Source organism: Bubalus bubalis, chromosome 14 (assembly GCF_019923935.1).
Source record: "Bubalus bubalis isolate 160015118507 breed Murrah chromosome 14, NDDB_SH_1, whole genome shotgun sequence".
NCBI lineage: Eukaryota > Metazoa > Chordata > Mammalia > Artiodactyla > Bovidae > Bubalus > Bubalus bubalis.
In genome coordinates, this window is record NC_059170.1 from 17560686 (window position 1) to 17581537 (window position 20852).

The window sequence follows — 20852 nt, forward strand, 5'->3', positions numbered from 1 at the left end:
ACCCTTCGCTAGGGGATCTTCCCAACCCAGGGATTGAACCCAGGTCTCCTGTATTGCAGGCAAATTCTTTACCATCTGAGCCAAGGAATATTGGGAAGCCCAAGAATACTGGAGTGGGTAACCTATCGCTTCTCCAATGGATCTTCCCTACTTAGTAATCAAACTGGGGTCTCCTGCATTGCAGGCAGATTCTTTGCCAGCTGAGCTACCATGGAAGCCCAGTCTTATTGGTGTCAAGGCAAATTTGGCTATCTGAGTTCATATGCCCTGCAAAATAATGGGTGACAGCATGCCAGCCCTTCCTTGATAAATCAGGTAGTGACAGAGACAAGCGAGACAGCCTTAAACCTACCTCCAAGACCATACTGATCCGAAGCTGAGCATTTTCTCATTTCTGCTTCACGTATAGGGAGGTATTTTTAAATTCTCCTTTAGGGTCTCAGTAGAAATTTCTCAGTATTTCTGGGGCACGTGGATTTCTTTCTGAGGAAGTGCTCTAATATGGAATATTTAAGAATGCCTGACTAAGGCAGAAAAACTTGAGTTCTGATTCTCATTCATTTTTTGTTTAAGTATTTATTTTAGGTTCTGCTGGGTCTTTGTTGCTGCACGCAGGCTTTCTTTTGTTGCAGCCAGTTGGGGGCTACTCTCTAGTTGCTTCTCCTTGCCATGGCTTCTCACTGTGCAACATGGGCTCTAGGTGCATGGGCTCAGTAGTTGTGGTAGCCCGAGTCCAAGGCTCCATAGTTGTGATGCACAGGCTTAGTTGACCTGCTGCATGTGAAAGCTTCCTGGAGCAGGGATCAAATCCGTGTTCTCTGCATTGGCAGGCAGATTCTTAACTACTAGACCACGAGGGAAGTCCTGATTCTCATTCCTTTAAATAACTCTGTACTCTGGGCAAATCTTTCTGTTGTTCTGTGCCTGTTTTCTTATCTGTAAGTGAGCTCAGGCTAGGTATTCTCCAAGGACCTTTCCAGCTTCAAGATTCTCTGATGTTATGTCCAAAATACTAGTTCGATAAGTAGTTTTCAAAAGCAATGGAGTAAATTTAAGGGGGGTATAAATTCTATCTAAATAAAGCTGTAAAGGAAAAAGCAGTGAATCTCAGTTTAGCATCCTACATCATTTGTTTTATCATAGACTTCTTTCCATTCTCCCAGGGAAACACAATTTTATTGGATTTCTTTATGCTTAGAGTTTGTGTGAAAGGCCTTTCAAGTATTAGAGCACTGAGAATCTTTAGGAAAATCTAGAAAGAAGAGAATTAGAGTCCAGCAGCTATCAATACATGGCCCTCGTCGGTGAGAGCAGGTGATTTTATGCTCTTCAGTTGGAGGGACCAGTACTATATTCACTTGTACTATTTTTCTTGGATTAGCTTCGCCATACAGGCTACAAAGACTCTCCTCCTCAGAACATTCTGCTGGCAGGAATTCAACATCATGGAAAAGAATAAAGGATGGACCCTTCTGGAAGGAAAAGATTGCCATCTTCAGGGAGTATCCCTCCTTGCCAAGTAAGACTTCCTTGCCATGCATCCCTGCTCTAAATCAGCTGTGTTTTAAAGTAATTTTTCCCCCTTTTAGTTATCAGAGCCACCAAGGTTGAATAACCTTCTCATCCCAGAATGGGCAAATGCCCATAATTCCAGCCAAGTTTTTCAGCCCTGCCTTACCCTCAGGAGGAGAAGGGGATGACAGAGGATGAGATGGTTGGATGGCATCACCGACTCAATGGACATGAGTTTGAGTAAACTCCAGCAGTTGGTAATGGACATTGAAGCCTGGCATGGGGTTGCAAAGAGTCGGACACAACTGAGCAACTGAACTGAACGGAACTTACCCTCCCGTGCACCTGAAGCTGAGGAAAAACTTGAGCGCCCCCTCGCCCCCCACCCCTGCCCTGGGAACATTGCTCTCTGAGGAAGAGCATTTCTGAGAGTTGTTCTGTGTTCTGTCTTGCAGTGCATTGCTGGAGAGAAATCACCTCGTTGCACATAAGGTCATGTACCTGTTAGTACCTTTTCTTAACCGAGGGAACGATAAACATAAGCTCACATCGGCAGGCTTTTTTGTGGAGGTAGGACTTCTTCAGAGGCTGTATGTATTCAGGAAGCCTAAAAGGGAGCTGTACCAGCCTTCCTAGGCCATGTCCAACTGAGTGACCAGCTAGGGTCCGATTCAGACATAGGATAGAAATGGTCCAAATTTAACCTTATTGAAGTTCTCTGTCCACATATTCAGTGTTCCTTAGGTCCCTGCAGTGGAAGCATCATCCTGTAATGTACGTGCTGTAGAGTAGAAGTTTCAAAGGAAAATAGGTGTTTCGGAGTTGGTGGGAAGCTGGCTCCCCTCATGAAAAAGGGCTAAAAGGTAACTTCTTTGGCCACTTTCTGGGTTCTTTCAGCTTCTTCAGAGTCCAGTGGCTCGGAGATTTCCCAGCATATACTGTGTTGCCCGCTTGAAAGACTGGCTACTTCTTGAAAATAATCCCTTTAAAATTCTTGCCCTGAGGGGACTGTGCTATCTTACCAGACAGGAGGAAATGGTAAGACCACCAATTCTATTTTTTTAATTAATTAATTTTAAAAATTATTTATTTTTAATGGAAGGATAATTGCTACACAATATTGTGTTGGTTTCTGCCGTACATCAACATGAATCAGCCACAGGTATACATATGTACATAAGTTCTTTTGCCTTCTCTACGTATCAGTCCTGCCAATACTGAGAGATGGCATCAGGCCCTCTTTAATTCTCTGTTCTGGGCTGGCCAAGACAACCAAAAACTCAACAAACACCAGGGACAGAGCACAGGCGGGAAGCCCTACTCTGGTAACAAAGGAAGTGCCGTCGGGAGGGGTGGTGATTCACTGTTTTGGGCACACAGAGGGAAGACATCAAGAGCCTGCTGCCATGCATCCTAGACCTTTTATGTGAATCCGACGAGAAGATTGTTTTGTTAGCCATTCAGATACTCCTGCAATTCGTCAGGACGATGGATTTCACCACCCTGACTGCCATGATGAGGACCCTCTTCTCCTTATTTGGTGATGTAAGATAAGGGGAGAGGAGAGACTTTCCTAGGGGGAAGGTAATTGGCATAACAGCAAACCAAAGTTGGGATAGTAATAACTCTATTTTAGATCGTACTTTTTTGTTAAGAGCACTTTCAAATCTCTTAAGACCCTTCTAGGTAACCCTGTGATGTTGGTAGGGCTGGTGTTACTGTTTTTCAGATTAAAAAAACTGAGGCATAGAGACCTGCCAAGGTACTCCCCTGCTTCCTGGGATGAACAAGGAGTTTCTATAAGAAAAGACATTGTCTTTTCTTTCAAGGAACAATCAGGACTGGGTCAGGATAGTGGACTATACTTATGTCTCCATCCCAGATCCCAAAGATTTGTCAAAAAAAATACACAGGGAGACTTCCCTGGCTGTCTAGTGGTTAAGACCCTACGCTTCCACTGCAGGAGGCATGGGTTTCATCCCTGGTCAGGGAACTAAGATCCTGCATGCTAAGTAGCCCAGCTAAAAATAAAAGAGAAATAAATGTGGCACAATGAACCACATTCTGAAGAGTCAAATATGCCAAAGCTGGAATTTTTAATTTCAGCAAAACAGCATGTGATGTGTATGTGATAAGTTACTTCAGTCATGTCCAGCTCTTTGTGACTCCATGGACTGTATCCCGCCAGGCTCCTCTGTCCATAGGATTCTCCAGGCAAGAATACTGGAGTGGGTTGCCATGCCCTCCTCTGGGGGGATCTTCCCAACCCTGAGATCAAAGCAGCGTCTCTTACATCTCCTGCATTGGCAGGCAGGTCCTTTACCAACAGCACCACCTGGGAAGCCCAGCCTGAGTGGATGGTTAATACTAGGAGCAGATACAAGTGGTGATGACTCATTCCTAGAGTGAGAGAATGAGTCATGCAAAGCAGCAAGTGTGACTGTCTCCACGTATATTTGGTTTCTTGCCCTCAGCTACCAACATCTAAATATCCTCCTGTTAGGACTGGCATTTCAGCCGACCTAGAGCTCTTATAAGTTAAGCATGAACACATTCAGTGAGTTGCTTCCCTTTGAACATCCTTCATAGGTAAGACCGGATGTTCATCGTTTCTCCATGACCCTCTTTGGAGCCTCCATAAAGTCTGTGAAATACGCAGATAAGAAGGGTGTAGAGAGCCAAGTCCTGGACAGCTTGGTCCCACTTCTTCTGTATTCTCAGGATGAGAATGATGCAATTGCTACGGTAATGCCTACTGTTAACTTCTTTCAGCCCTGAATAAGTTCAAATCCAGAGTCAACTCTGCAAACAGGCCCTCATTTCTTTGAGGGCATGGACTTTGTGGTACCATCTTTATTCCCCATTTCCTCTGGCACGGGCTTCCTTTCAATTATTTTACCTAAGTGAATTGTGTGAAAAATCTTACTCCTTATTTCTGTGTAGCAAATCATGATCCTGTGTGGGTGGGAATCATGTATTATTATACCTTTCTGTAGCCCCTCCAATATTCAGCCTAGCCCAGAACTCTCAACACACTGCCCAATTCAAGAAACTCTTTCTGTTAATGATGATCACAGTCTGTTGTCTTTTCTCTTTAATTCAAGAACAGCCTTGTGGCCTTGAGACAAATAGACTAGTGTCGAGGCTAAATCAGGAACAGAGAAGCTTCTCTGAAATCTGGAGATTTCTTTGAAATCTCCTTAATCTCCCAGAGGTTCCTCCATAAGAACTGTGGGAGGGATGGCATCATCTTTAGTACTCTCCCGTACCTCAGAAGCTGGTCTCTTTCAAGGTCCTGTGGCCACCAGTTACAGCCGACCAGAGAAGTGGGTTTAGGCTGTGAGGAGTCTGGGAAAATGCTGGAGCTCCCACCCACCTATAGTCTTCCTTGCAGAAAGATTCAGAAACAGGACTAAAGATTACGGTGGACCTTGGCACCTTGTTATGGGGGAAGTGTTATGGCCTTGTAGCCATAAATATAAAATATTTCAGACCTCAGTGAAGTATAGGTCAGAGCTTCCCAACCAAGTGATGGGAAAGTGTGCCCCATAGAGGTCACAGACATGGGACAGACAGTACTGATCCCTAACCCCCACCCTGCACCCCAGCAAGCTTTTGGCGATCAGGCAAAGCCTAGAGCAGTCAAGACTTATTTTTCTTCAGACTTTGAACACCTTCTAGCCAGCTTGTCAAGGCTCCTCAGAAGGTGGCCTCAGCAAAGGGGAGGGATCTAGCATAAGGTTAGGAATCACTGGCACTGACAACACAATTTAAAACATCAATACACCTACCACCTAGGCTGAGGAATAAAACTGGAAAAATTCAGGCAAAATCTCAAATTTGTTATCATTTCTGAGGTATTATTTTTCATGTTTTAAAACTTTATCTGAAAAAAATTTTATACATTAAAAAACTTTGTTCATATCATTTGTAAATCCTTTCGGCAACTTGCTTTTCTTTGTTTAACATATTTAGAAGATTTATTCATGTTATATAGCCCTAATTCACTTATCACTGCTATATAGAATTCTGTCTTGTAACTGCAACTTATCCCATTCTTTTATTCCTGGACATTTAGATTACTTTTATTTTTTCCTTATTATAATGCTGCAGTGAGCATTTTGGTAGATTTCTTTGTGTACATGTCTGAGAGTTTCTTGAGGGCATCAACCCAGAAGTGAAATATCCGGGTATCTTTAACTTTACTAGACACTTACAATTTGTAACAAAGTAACTGAACTAATGTGCATTCCATCTGTCCCCAGAGGAATTTTAATGGCCCAGATGTCTAGTGGAACTGGGACCAAACACTTGCTTGGAAACTTACCAGGGGTGTTATATGGTGCATGGGAGCCTTCTGAGGGCAGTGTGTAAAGAAGAAGACCACTTGTTAATTTTGCTCAAGTATCAGGATCAAGAGAGGATCAATACTTTCCAAAGTTTCTTCCAAGCTAGAGATTTACAAGGACTGTGAGATGGGGAGCTACTTTCCTGTGTGTAGTGACAGGAGAATAACCTAGGAGCAGCGAGTAGGCATGGGAGCCCTCTCTCTAGAAGCATGGGGTAGTGAGACTCCTGCCCAAATCTCTGATCTGGGTAATACACTTGATGTTAGGAGCTCTCACTTATGCCCTCGACCAGTGGTTTCTCCATTTTCCCCCGAACCCTGCAGATTTTATGGGTTCTCTGTAGAGACTGTTTGGGAAAGTTGAAGGAAGGCACCTTGCCCTCACTTCAAATGAGATAATTCTGAGTTTATCATATTAGACTTTAGCGTTTTATTTGAAGAAAGGTAATCTCAGCTAAAACATGTTTGAAAATGCTGACCTCTGATCATCCTTTTCACAGGAGAGCAGGCAAGTGCTAACTATATGTGCCCGGTTCCTGAAGTGGAAGCTGCCCCAAGCAGTGTACTGCAAAGATCCCTGGTTCATCAACCCTAGTGACGTTGCAACAATCTGCAAGTTCTTTGTATGTGAGCAATAATGACTTTAGTAACTCCTTAATATGTTGACATGCTTATTTTTTTTCAGATATAGTTTTTAATGAAGGAATATGACATAAAGGAAACATTTCCCATCCTTCTCACATCAGCACTTGATATCTATGACCAGTCTTGTTCTATGAATCCATTTTTCTGTAGTTTCCTCCCAAATGAATCAACATTCACTTTCTCTTACCACCCTTCCTCACCAAAAAAGCCTGGTGAACTCTTGGGAACTCCACTAACCTGACTTAGGGGCTCCAGAGTCAGGGTAATAGTACCTGCTCATAAACTACTTATGGGGTGAATGGAAATGGGGTCATGTTTGGCCTTTGCAATGATATTTGATCCTTTCTTTGGATATAGTGAATTATTTTACCCTCCAGGAGAGCATGAGCCCCAAGCAAGGGCTGGCGTGCTGTTGTAAGCCTTGCAACACAATGGCGGCATGCCACTGGCTCTGAGAGGCCCCAGATGGCATCCTTGCTCTTTACAAACTTGAGAGAGGCTACTGTGACTCATCTTAGGGGCAGGCTTGAGCCAGAGCAGCCCAAGGAGACCCATCCATGGTTTTCTAGACAACTGAGTCTAGAACCACTGGTATCTTATTATGAAGACTCCATGACTGACTCTTCCCAGGGATCTTCCATATGCGTAGCCATTGAGGACCCAGTAGGGCCTCCTCTGATCAGACTTACCGGCCTAGGAAGCCACACAGTGCCCTTGTGTAAGGTTTTCCATGCAGGATTATCTCTCTGACCTGCGATCAAATCTATCGCAGATGCACTAATGACAGTTATTTTTGAAGCAAGAAATTCAATGCTGTTGGTTGATGAGACTACATATTGTCCATGTTAACTCATAAGTTCTATAACGAGCAAAATCCTGTCCTCTTCCTGTCCCTGAGGTGCCTGGTAAGAGATCCACTGGGGAGTGAATTCATTCATCCAATAAGCATAACACGCTCAATGTGCAACAGGCCGCAGAGAACCCAGAAACATGCCCAAGATGAAAACTTGTAAGGGGAGCTTACAAGCTAGTGAGGGAGATTAAACCTCTGTGAAACACTGAATGGAAATGCAAGGTGGAAAATGATGTGTTGCCAAGACAGAAGGACCTGCAAAACACTCAAGAGTACAGGGTTAGGTCAGGAGGGTAAGAGCTGTCAGGGAAGAGCTATTAGGAAGGCAGAGCTCAAGACTGAGCTTAGAGACCCTAGAAGACTTACATACAGAAAAGAAACGACAGATTAGAGGCACTGCAGGCACAGTATGTGGGTGTGAGCGAGGTATATTCAGAGGATTTAACATTGCCAAGGGCCTCGTTATTGTGGCATAATTCACTGAGCAACTGAAGTTATTTCAACCACTATACTCTGTATGTATATCTGACATAGTCCCTATGTAGTGAGGCTGATAAAATAGTGCTGCTACTTCACTCCTTCATACTCTTTTTTTTCCCCCCACTTAGGGAAAAAAATGCAAGGGGAAGGTCAACATTTTAGCCCAAACATTGATGTTCTCCAAGAATGCAAAACTTCCTATCAGAAGAGCAGCAGTCTTATTTGTAGGTACAGAGAAAATCCTTTCATTTCTACAGTCACTTTTATCCTGTGCTTTCCCAAATTGTGTTTTTGGGTGTCCCCATTCTTTATGAAGATGACCTTGAAAATACTTCTTTGGAGAAGGGGGCTATGTTATCTATAGGTAACCATCAGGCACTTGGAGGAATTCAGTTTTTAGAAAATCTAATTATCAGAAAGTCAGTTGTGCCAGCTTTGTAAAGCCAGATCCAGATCACAGACTCACAGACCTTATCCTGCATTTAGGGCTCTTATCGAGGTACGTGGATCACAGTGAACTCGGGACGAAGGGTACTGACTGGATAAAGGATGGTAAGTGGTAAACACTTGGACTTGGGGTACCCCGTGTTTGGAAGGTACCTGAGGTAGGCTCTGTGGTAGATACGAGACTGGGAACCAGAGAGCTTGACTTTTGTTATTTAAAAAAAAAGCCCTTGGAGGCTTCAACCAAATGATAGTCTCCTTCCAGGCCAGTTTCTTCTTTAGGAAAAGACATGACCCCATTTGTCTTGGAAACTAGCTTTGATGAACGTCTCAGGGGCAATTTCTGAATTTCATCTGTCAGAAAATAAATTATGTAGAAATATTATCTTAGTAAGTTCTGATGACACCTCATGAGTACTACACAAATTGACTGCAGCCCTCTTTTCTGTAAGTGGCTATTGTCCTGTAATGTGGGGGGACTTGCTAATAGAGAAGTTTTATAGTCCTGTAAGGCAGTTGTCATGTAAGTGGATTTCTACAGTTGTACAGCTTTAGGGATCTGTCGCTCAGAGGATATTTATTTTCATTTAATAAGTAGTCCTACAATCAGAAAGTGCCATGAAATGCTAAGTCTCTCTATTCAAAAATATGTAACTGGTAATAGAGCCAGAAGCTGAAACTTATTTAAGAAAGATCATGCCACTTTTCTCTATGGTGCTCTACTTCCCCATAGATATCAAAAGCAAAAATGAAAAAGAAAAGTCATGTAGTTATTTTATTCTATGAGATGAGATATCACATTGGTCAATTCTCGTCAATTAAAAGGAAATTATTTTCTAATCTAAAACGCTGGGGAACCAAAGTTCTTTTTCCATTCCAAATTTATTTCTCTATATAAAAAAAAATGTATCTGTACAGATGATTTAGGATGTGTGTGTGTGTGTGCGCGCACGCGCATGCTTAGTTGCTCAGTCATATCTGACTCTTTGCAGCCCGGTGGACTGTAGCCCACCAGGCTCCTGTGTCCATGGAATTTTCTAGCCAAGAATACTGGAGTGGGTTGCCATTCCTACTCCAAGGAATCTTTCTGACCCAGCGATCAAACCCACGTCTCCTGTATCTCCTGCATTGAATGATGGATTCTTTACCAATGAGTCACCTGGGAAGCCCAAAGATATGTATAGGGTTGGCCAAAAAGTTCATTGAAGTTTTCCTATTACATATGGAAAAACCCAAATGAACTTTTTGGCCAACCCAAAGTGTAGATTATATACATATACATCAGAAAGAACCTTATTAAATTGCCATTTTGTAAGGCAAAAACAGTCAAATATCTGCAATCTCCCATGGTTAAATCTAATGGAATAATCCCACTCTCTTTCTTCCCTTACAATGGCTTATCTGTCTTAGAAACAGGGTAGAACATCCTAGCACTCTTTTTTGGACAAGTTTATGTCATTTATCACAGTTAATTTTAAGCTAAATTTGAACAAAAAAATTACAAAAAATTAAATATGAATTGAGATGAATTTCATGACAAAAATAAGTTTCAGTTCCTTTGGATTCCAAAATTGATGACTGCTCTTTCATATGTTCTGTGGAACACATAGATCTTCATGCAAGAACTGTAAAAAACTAGTCAAATATTCCATTTTTTAAATAAGCATGATGAATTTAAAGACTAAGATCAGATCAGATCAGTTGCTCAGTCGTGTCTGACTCTTTGCGACCCCATGAATCACAGCACGCCAGGCCTCCCTGTCCATCACCAACTCCTGGAGTTCACTGAGACTCACATCCAATTAAACTACTACTTAAATAAAAGCTCCAAAATAAAAGGTCCTGAGTATTTTTGAAGTCTTGGAGAATTAGAAATTAAAAAGAGACCATTTTTCTTTTTTCTTTTTTGGCTTTGCCATGCCGTAAGTGGGATCTTAGTTGCCTGACCAGGGATCCAACCTGTGTGCCCTGCAGTGGAAGCATGAAATCCTAACCACTGGACCACCAGGAAGTCCTCACCTTTTTCTAATATGATTCAAGCACATATCCATAAAGTAAAATGATAGATATTTCTATGTAAAATTTTAAAAAACCAACTTTGAAAAACAAAGAAGCAGACAAAACTGAAAAATAGGAAATAATATGGGAGGAGTATATTTATATTAGGATAAATGGTTAATATCCTTAAAACACGTCACTACTTCTGCCAAAGAAAAGTGGCAAGCAATATGAATAAGTAGTTCATAGAAAACCAATAGCCAATAAATATATGAAAAATATTACTAGTAATCAAAAGTTTGTGAAATAAAACAATGATGAGATGACAGTATGTGTTTTTCTTTCAAAATGGCAAAGATTACTAGTTAATACTGAGTGTTGATGTGTTAAGGGAAAACTGACGTTATCATACACCAGTATGAGCATAACTTTTTATAACATACTCTTTAAAAAATTTTGTTTGGTGTGCTGAGTCTTAGTTGAGGAATGCAGGATCTTCAGTTGTAGCATGTGAGCTCTTAGTTGCAGCATGTGGGATCTAGTTCCCTGACCAGGGATCGAAGCCAGGCATCTTGCATTGGGAGCCTGGAGTCTTAGCCACTGGACCACCAAGGAAGTTCCTGAGTATAATTTGATACAACTTTTTTATAGGGAAGATTGGCAGTATGTATCAAAACCCTTTATTTTTATTTATTTATTAAAAATTTTGTTTATTTACATGGCTGTGCTGGGCCTTAGTTGTGGCATTCAGGATCTTTAGTTATGACATTTGAACTCTGAGCTGCAGCATGTGGAATCTTTAGTTGTGGCATGTGGGATCTAGTTCCCTGACCAGGGATTGAACCCAGGCCCCCTGCACTGGCAGCACGGAGTCTTAGCCACTGGACCACCAGGGAAGTCCCTATCAAAACCCTTTAAATAAACATACACACTGACTTGTCGATCCCACCTCTAGGAAATTAAACTATGAAAGTTAGCAAAAATTGTTACAGGAATGTTCATTTAAGTGTTATTTAAAATGGCAAAAATAGGAAGCATCTAAGATTTAAAAAAATAGGAAATTAGTTAAGTAGAGTTTATCCATATTGTAGAATCATATATGTAGCCATGAAAAATATTATAGGAAAATGTTTAAATGACTTAGATAAATGATGATGCAATATTACTAAGTAAAATAAGCAATGATTAGATAACATGTATATTATGGTTCCATCTGGACAAAAAACAGAAACATACCAGTGTAAATGAATGAATGGAAATAGACCAAAAAAGTTAATGGTGGTTTTCTCTGACAGGAGGATTTTAAGTGACTTTGGTTTTCTTCTAGTGCTTGCTGCTAAGTTGCTTCAGTCGTGTCCAACTCTGTGTGACCCCATAGACGGCAGCCCACCAGGCTCCCCTGTCCGTGGGATTCTCCAGGCAAGAACACTGGAGTGAGTTGCCATTTCCATCTTCAAGGCGTGAAAGTGAAGTCGCTCAGTAGTGTCCGACCCTCAGCGACCCCATGGACTGCAGCCTTCAAGGCTCCTCTGTCCATGGGATTTTCCAGGCAAGAGTACTGGAGTGGGGTGCCATTGCTTTCTCCATCTTCTAGTGCTTACATATATGTATTGTCTAAATTTTCCACACAATGAACATGTATTTCCTTTGCAATAAGAAAACATACACTAAAAATTTTAAAGAAAAATTAAAAGGAAATAATGATTTATTAAAAGACTTTTGCTCCTTGGGAAAAAAGCTATGACCAACCTAGACAGCATATTAAAAAGCAGAGACATTACTTTGCCAACAAAGGTTCGTCTAGTCAAAGCTATGGTTTTTCCAGTAGTCATGTATAGATGTGAGTTGGACTATAAAGAAATCTGAGCACCGAAGAATTGATGCTTTTGAACTGTGGTGTTGGAGAAGACTCTTGAGAGTCCTTTGGACTGCAAGGAGATCCAACCAGTCCATCCTAAAGGAAATCAGTCCTGAATATTCATTGGAAGGACTGATGCTGAAGTTGAAACTCCAATACTTTGGCCACCTGACTTGAAGAACTGACTCACTGGAAAAGACCCTGATGCTGGGAAAGATTGAAGGCAGGAGGAGAAGGGTTGACAGAGGATGAGATGGTTGGATGGCATCACCGACTCAATGGACATGAGTTTGAGCAAGCTCCGGGAGTTGGAGATGGACAGGGAAGCCTGGCATGCTGCAGTCCATGGGGTTGCAAAGAGCCAGACACGACTGAGTGACCAAAGTGAACTGAATGATTTAAGAGTAACCTCAAAGACAACAGGGCTTCCTTGGTGGCTCAGCGGGTAAAGAATCTACCTGCGATGCAGGAGACCTGGGTTTGATCCCTGGGCTGGGAAGATTCCCTAGGAGAAGGGAATGGCTACCCACTCCAGTATTCTGGCCTGGAGAATTCCGTGGACTGTATAGTCCATGAGGTTGCAAAGAGTCGGGCACAATTGATCAACTTTCACTTTCCAGGACCAACACAGGAACTCACAAATTAACAGTGTTCTATATGGTCTGCAAGGTCCATATAATTTGAACTTGGATTACTTGGCAGTTTGATTATTTTAAAGGAGTAAAATATTTGGCAACTCAGAAACAAGTTAAGTTTTGTAAGTGAAAACTGGAATTGATCCACAAGTATATAGACTTTCACACAGAGGTTTGGAAAAAGTTAGGTCTCCGTCTCAGCTGTTCTGGGCATACTGGGTCCTTTGTGTCTGACCAGTGATCATTTCCATAGATCTTCACCTGCAATTTGTTTTCTTACCACTTAGATCTGAAAAAACTGCTGCATGACCCTGAGCCATCTCTGCGCATCATCGCCTCCCAGGCTCTATTCCGAATCCAGAAGGCGGGGGCTGAACTACATTCCAGGCAGACACTGTATGGGCTGAGGAAGCTCATAGGTTGTTTGCCTATCTAGAAGCCCAAGGCAAGCAACACTAGGTAAAAAAAAAAACAAACAAACTAATCCCTTCAGAAGCCCCAGAAGCACCTGGTGCTCCATTAGCAAAAAACTTCCTCCACCCACTTAATCACCTCACAACATATTTTTTGCTGTCAAAACCTTTAAGGAATGGCAATATAGAAGAGAGAGTAGCTTCTGGTGTACGTTTGCAGAAACAGTGAAAATCTACTGAGATTCTGAGGCATGCCAGAACACCCATAAAGTTCTAGTCTTGATTAACAGGTTGAGGAAAGCTTCGAGAGATTTTCAGTGTTCATATTGCACTGCTGGTAGTGTTGGCTCTTTTATCAAAGCTCAATCTGCTTGTCAACCATCTTAAAAATAAAGTAATGACCAGTTCTTATAATTTGATGCTAGTGATGTATTTTTTATAAAACTCCTTATGGCCTTTCTTCTTCCTCTTTCTCTTAAAAACAAGCAAGAAGCAGTTTCTGAAGTGGTATAATACTAAAGTATCTGATATATGTAAAGTTTCCACTCCTTACTTTCCCTCTCTTATTTTCCTGATTCCTCTCCTACAATAGCTATCAGATCCTCAAATGGTTCTAGGATGGGAACTGTTATTTGTTGAGGACCACTGTCTGTTTTAACCTTTAACCATAGATGGAGAAAATTTTCTTACAAGTAGACATTTTCTGAGAAAGAGATTTGTTTTTACTGAGTGAATACTTTGATAAGCTGCATGTGGAAGGTTGGGACTAGATTAATTAGAGATGGTCTCTCATGGGCTAATTCCCAGGCTCTTGTTTGAGGAACCTAAGTGGAGAGCAGAGCTCAGTTATTTAAGGCAATGGAGAGGTATCTTGGAGGTGGGATGGAAAAAGAGAAAGGAAATGAGGCAACTGGCATATGAAGAAGAGATACATGCAATGGTGGATTGCATAAAGTTGTATGAATCCCTACCCCATCCCACATTCACCCCATCCCTCTGCCAAGACATCTTTAGGAATACATTTCTCCATGATTCATTGTAAGTTGGATATATTTTGAGGGATGTGACAGCCAAGGGTGGCTTCAAGAGCAAGATTCCTACTCGAGAGGTCTTCATATTTGGGACTAGCAGACAGGAGTTTTGAGCTACAAGGCAGGCTCCAGCTGCCCATGGACTAACTGTTCACCCTCAAGCAGAGCTAAGAGTACACCTTGAGGGTGGCCATTGGATGCCAGCTTCAATGCATTGAGCACATTGGAGTTACGTGCACCCCTTACTGCTTTCTCTTTGGTCTCACTACGTGCCACCAACTCCACTCCCCTTTCAAACTATCCATTTTGTCAATCACACAATGAAGATAACCTCAGATATGCAGATGACACCACCCTTATGGCAGAAAGTGAAGAGGAACTCAAAAGCCTCTTGATGAAAGTGAAAGTGGAGAGTGAAAAAGTTGGCTTAAAGCTCAACATTCAGAAAACGAAGATCATGGCATCCGGTCCTATCACTTCATGGGAAATAGATGGGGAAACAGTGGAAACAGTGTCAGGCTATTTTTCTGGGCTCCAAAATCACTACAGATGGTGACTGCAGCCATGAAATTAAAAGACACTTACTCCTTGGAAGGAAAGTTATGACCAACCTAGATAGCATATTCAAAAGCAGAGACATTACTTTGCCAACAAAGGTTCGTCTAGTCAAGGCTATGGTTTTTCCTGTGGTCATGTATGGATGTGAGAGTTGGACTGTGAAGAAGGCTGAGCGCCGGAGAATTGATGCTTTTGAACTGTGGTGTTGGAGAAGACTCTTGAGAGTCCCTTGGACTGCAAGGAGATCCAACCAGTCCATTCTGAAGGAGATCAGCCCTGGGATTTCTTTGGAAGGAATGATGCTAACGCTGACACTCCAGTACTTTGGCCACCTCATGCGAAGAGTTGACTCATTGGAAAAGACTCTGATGCTGGGAGGGATTGGGGGCAAGAGGAGAAGGGGACGACAGAGGATGAGATGGCTGGATGGCATCACAGACTCGATGGACGTGAGTCTGAGTGAACTCTGGGAGATGGTGATGGACAGGGAGGCCTGGCGTGCTGCGATTCATGGGGTCGCAAAGAGTCGGGCACGACTGAGCGACTGATCTGATGTGATCTGATCTGAATGCATATTGAGTGCTTACAATAAACCAGATTCTAAGTACATTGTATGGTTAACTCTTTTAATCCTCATTACCACTCCATGTATTATTATCTCCATTTGGCAGATGGGGAAGCTAAGGGACAGAACATGAAGGTGACTTGCCCAAGGTCACACAACTAGTAAATTCACAAACTCAAGTTCTGGCTGGAAAACCCACATCCTTGGCCGGTCTGCTCTGCTCCTCTCCAGTGTGCTGTTTCCCTTCACTGTGAATAAAGATTTCCTCTACAGTTCATCTCAGTTATTGAATTCATGCCTGAAATTCATGTAATCAAACAAATGTTGTGAAATGTTATTGAGCCTCAGATTACAAAGTTTGAATACTTCTTACCTAAAAGTTAGTGCATCTTATTTTCCGCCCCCAATGGGATCGAATGCACATGCTACAGTGTAAGGAGTGGAGTTAGAGCAAAAAAGTGGTGATTATTCTTGAGGAATATTTTCTGAGTCCTTGGTTTAATCTCATGAGCTATCCGTGTCTCACTGCAGGGAACAGATCTTTTAGATTTAGGAAGCAGTTTAGACCTCCAGTGACATATAAGAGGTTGAGTGAATACTTCCTCTACACTCACATTTACCCTAGAGTTGCCCTCCAGGTGGTATTTTATTGCCTGAGTAATACCACTAACAGGGAGTAGCAAGCACAACAATGCTTATTCTATTTTATTTATGTTTACTGTGTTAAAATCCACAGAGAGAAGTATCCATTAAGAGAGGACTGCGCTTCACTCAACTACCTCAGTGGTTTGGGAAGGGCTGAAGAAGCACTTAATAGTGATTGTATGAACAAGTCTATTTATTCTAAATATCTCCATTACTTTTACATAAGGCTCTCTTCATAGATAGGTTTATGTTTTCATGGAATTTTAAAAATATACAAAATAAATATTTCTGGACACTTAATTTGTTGTAATACGTTGAAATAAAAGTTCCATACAATTAAATATCATTTGACTTTATTTTCATCATATACTTTTCAAATGTACTGTTTGTTATCCATTACTGGCCCAACCGTGTCTTTATTATTTTATATTTTCCCTTTTTTAAAACTTTGAGTATCACTTTTCCTCCTTATTCTGAGATATGTATTCTTTCTTCTTCTTATTGAAGTCTTTCAGCCAACTAAACCAAACCTACTAAATGCTGAATTTAAGCTCAGAATATGTATTAGTTGATCTTAGGAAATCACTTTTGTGGCAAGAGCGGCACAACACTAAGAAGGAAAAGAATTTCTAGGCAGTTCATGTGTTGTGACCTTAAAACTAAAGAAGTTGGTATTTCCAAGGACGTTTCCACTGCAATAGTCTTGATTTTTTTAATACTTATTTTTGTATATTTATTTTTCTAAATTTGTTTTTCTATATTTATTTGGCTACACTGGATTCCACAATGTTGCAGCATGTGGTTTTTTAGTTGCAGCCTGCAAGATCTAATTCCCTGACCAGGGATTGAACCCAGGCTCGCTGAACTGGAGGGGTGAGTCTTAGCCCCTGAACCACCAAGGAAGTGCTGTCTTGGTGATTTCTAAAGAGTTTTTGTATTGTATTACTGTCCAGATTATCATTTTAGGTCAAGACCCCTTAGAATTTATAAGTCTGGCCAACCAATTACATTGCATTTTAGTATTTTATATGAAAAAATTTTTTTCAAACAGGTTTTAGGCCAAACATATTTCTACAACTTCCTTTGTGGTAACCTATTTTAGAGCTTTAAATAGTCTTGTCACGTTTGGGGTTTTTTGTGTTTTTTTTTTTAAGATTTCTAAGCCAAAATTTCTGGCAAAGTCATTTCCATCTCCTGCATTATTAATAAAAATAATAGAAATTTTTATTAAAATAATTGAAAATCTTTTTAAATTATAAAAGGATTTTCTAACTCAGACCTTCAAAGCTTTTCTTATTTGACAGTTAATGAAACTGCCACAGCATCATGGCTGCTAAAGAACCTGTTAAGATGTTTGAAATATTAGTATCATACCACCACCCAGGTCTTATCACTGCCAAAAGTGAAATAAAATGAAACAGACATTATTAAAGTAGTTTTGTGTTGAAACAAAATCAGTAAATGATTGAATCTGAAAATAATCTCAAGATATTCATCTCTGCATCTGATTCTTTATATGAAAGCCCCAACCTCAGTGTACTTCTTTAAACTCAGGATATTAAGTCAGTTGGGGTTATTTGAAGTTAAAATACAGTATTTTTCAAAAATTCAGAAAACTGTTTAGTCTTATTACAGATTAAAGTGGTAATGCATGTGTGTGTTCATGCATCAGTCATGCTAAATCACTTCAGTTGTGTCCAACTCCTTGTGACCCTTTGGACAGTAGCCTGCCAGGCTCCCCTGTCCATGGGATTTTTCAAGCAAGAATACTGGAGCAGGTTGCCATTTCCTCCTCCAGGGGCTCTTCCTGACCCAGGGATTGAACCTGAGTCTCCTGTGTCTTCTGCATTGCAGAAGGATTCTTTAGGCTTGAGAAGGTAATATTTGAGCAAAGACTTGAAGGAAGTGAGGGAGGTGGTTAGGCAGATCTAGGGAAAGAACATTCTGGGCAGAGGAAATAGCCATTTCTAAGTCCTAAGGCTCCAGGGTCCCCTAGGCTAGTCAAGGAACCACAAGAAGGCCACTATGACCAGGGTGGGGTAGGAAAGCTGAGAGGAGCAAATGAAGACAGAGGGAAGTGAAGTGATAGACCATGACAAAGAGTTGGGCTTGACTCTGAATGACATGGGAGTCACTGAAGCATTTTCAAACTTGTGGATTTTTGCCAATTTCAGAGTTTTCTTTTTAAATGGCTTTTCAGTGGCTTAAGTTTGCATTTTCTCTTACTAGAAAAGTTGAGCATATTTTCATGTCTAAATGCCATCTATATTTCCTTTAACTAGACTGTATTCACCCGAGAAGGAAATGGCAACCCACTCCAGTACTCTTGCCTGGAGAATCCCATGGATGGAGGAGCCTGGTGGGCTGCAGTCCGTGGGGTGGCTCAGAGTCGGACACGACTGAACTACTTCACTTTCACTTTCATGAACTGGAGAAGGAAATGGCAACCCACTCCAGTGTTCTTGCCTGGAGAATCCCAAGGACGGGGAGGCCTGGTGGGCTACTGTCTACGGGGTCGCACAGAGTCAGACACGACTGAAGCGACTTAGCAGCAGCAGACTGTATTCAAGTCCTTCCCCCATTTTGAGATTTGTCTTTTTCACATTGATTCATAAGAGCTTTTTATCCTCAAGAAATTAGGCTTTGGTCTGTTACTTTAGTTACAAATTCACTTAACACCTTAAATAGTCTAGTCACCTGGATTTTGCGTTCTTGTGTTGCATTTCAAACTTTAGACCTTGGCAAAGATATTGCAATTTTATATGAAAATTAATTCATGATTCTTCACCCCTGTGTTAAATCATATATACAGAAAAATCGTTTCTGAAATAAAATGTTAAGAAGTTCCTAGAAGCAGTTTTTAATTAACTGTTTATCCATAAAAACAAGTAGTAAAAAAAGGATTTTAAGTATCACTGTATACATATGTGATGGTCTATTTATTTTATAGCATATATTTTCTTTTTTTGTGTGTGTGTAATAAAGTTTTATTAAAGTATAAAGGAGAGAAAGCTTCTGACATAGGCATCAGAAGGGGGCAGAAAGAGTACCCCCATACATTTTCTTTATTTAGTTTTGGGCATAAGTTCAAAGTTTAAGATACAAAAAGATAACACTAAAAGTAACTTTGTTCTCAGCTCACCACTATCGAATTTTTCTAACCTTAAGCAACTACTGCTCCCACTTTCTCATGTATCTTTCCAGATATTTTATACAGATGCACAAACTCTGTTTGCTCTAAGTGAACACATTCCCAACCTCAGTTAATCTACATTTAAGAATCAGTAATATTGATTGAGACATGACACGCATGTGGAAAAAGTGGATCAGAGTTGATTGTAAAGCATCCACCTGTTTCTGATGCAGTAGAAAAGCAGTCGAGGAAAGAGTAGTTATTGTTGTTCTTTGTATAGAACTTTCATGTTATTTTTTTTACCTTGAAGTGATTGTGTAATTTAGATATTATTGTTATCGCCATTTTATAGATGAGGAAACAGACTCAGAGAGGTTAAAGCCAGAGAGCACAAAATCAGTAGGTAATAGTGCTAGGACTTAGACTCAAGACTCTTGATTCCAATTCTCTGAACTTTCTTCAGTAGCTCCATAGGTAATAGCCTTAGCTGTTTTGAAGAAGAAAAGGAAAATATCAACTTCCCTAAATTGAATGAGGAAATTGAAACAAGGCAAAAAGCAATAGGGATAGTCTTGCTGAGACTATTTGCTATTGCCATCTCTGGGTGTTACATACATCTCTCTCATATGGCTTAATTTTTCCAACAAGACCTTCTCCTTAAAAGGCTTATACCTGGGGTGGGTTTTCACTAATGTTCAGTTTTCCAACTTTTCTGGGAACGCAACGGAGCAGGAGTTACCAAAGTATGTATAGATTGAGGAAACAAAAGTGATCCTTAGTTTTGGTTCTAGGTAGAATGAAGTCAAGGAGAAGGCAATGGCACCCCACTCCAGTACTCTTGCCTGGAAAATCACATGGACGGAGGAGCCTGGTAGGCTGCAGTCCATGGGGTCCCTAGGAGTCGGACACGACTGAGCGACTTCACTTTCACTTTTCACTTTCATGCATTGGAGAAGGAAATGGCAACCCACTCCAGTGTTCTTGCCTGGAGAATCCCAGGGATGGGGGAGCCTGGTAGGCTGTGGTCTATGGGGTCGCACAGAGTCGGAAACGACTGAAGCGACTTAGCAGCAGCAACAGAATGAAGTCAATGTCAGGACAGTCTCTTAGAGGAAAACGTAAAAGAAAATGCTGTTCTGAAATTACTTCTCATGACTGAACTGAGTGCCCAGGACACAGGTTTTGGTGGAGAAACCCTTAGAATGAACATTTTTAAGTTAAATTGGGCTTTTCAGTTTTTAGTTTCCTTATCTAAAGTCTGAAAGAGGTAGATAAAACATAAATTGTCCTTGTGAGCAGGGCAGGCTCTAATTTCTCTCTAGGGATCCAGCTAAAGGTCCATCACTTTAGCTTTGCTTTGAGGAACAACAGTTAAGAATGACAAGGTCAGGCCTTGCCCCTCCCCCACAACTATTAACTGCTTTTTTTTGTCTGTTAAAAGGTTAGGTGGTGAGTAGATTTTCCTAAGAGGGGCATGTGCCAACTAAGTAGTTGCTTAGGGCAGACTATCCCTGTTGCTTAGAGCAAAGCTGGGGGACAAAAAAAATTTTGGGGGGAAAAGAATTACAAAATGAAATAGTCATGTTGGGGAAAATAATCAGAACTTTGTTGTACTTTCTTACACTTATTTTGGGGTTTAGAATTGTTTATATTTTGAATATTTGGGAGGGTGTAGATCCTAATTTTTTTAGTCTTGGAGCCTCTAAAGGTCTGAATCAGGCTCTTGACACATGC

General features: G+C 41.0%; 1 protein-coding gene across 4 annotated transcripts in view; it reads left to right on the top strand.

Annotated features, from left to right (window-relative positions):
• Positions 1-16488, top strand: part of MROH8 (maestro heat like repeat family member 8) — a 60273-nt gene extending 43785 nt beyond the window's left edge. For 3 of the 4 annotated variants that reach the window (XM_025263488.3, XM_025263491.3, XM_044927669.2), the window contains exons 15-23: positions 1382-1519; positions 1968-2082; positions 2410-2550; positions 2893-3057; positions 4102-4257; positions 6361-6483; positions 7967-8066; positions 8325-8390; positions 13061-13592. In XM_025263488.3, the coding sequence (XP_025119273.2) occupies positions 1382-1519; positions 1968-2082; positions 2410-2550; positions 2893-3057; positions 4102-4257; positions 6361-6483; positions 7967-8066; positions 8325-8390; positions 13061-13209 (1153 nt within the window). In that variant the 3' untranslated portion in view covers positions 13210-13592. Of the gene's footprint in view, positions 1-1381; positions 1520-1967; positions 2083-2409; positions 2551-2892; positions 3058-4101; positions 4258-6360; positions 6484-7966; positions 8067-8324; positions 8391-13060; positions 13593-16076 lie in introns of those variants that run through there. The other variant, XM_025263490.3, reaches the window with a different exon arrangement.
• Positions 16489-20852: the final 4364 nt, after the last annotated feature.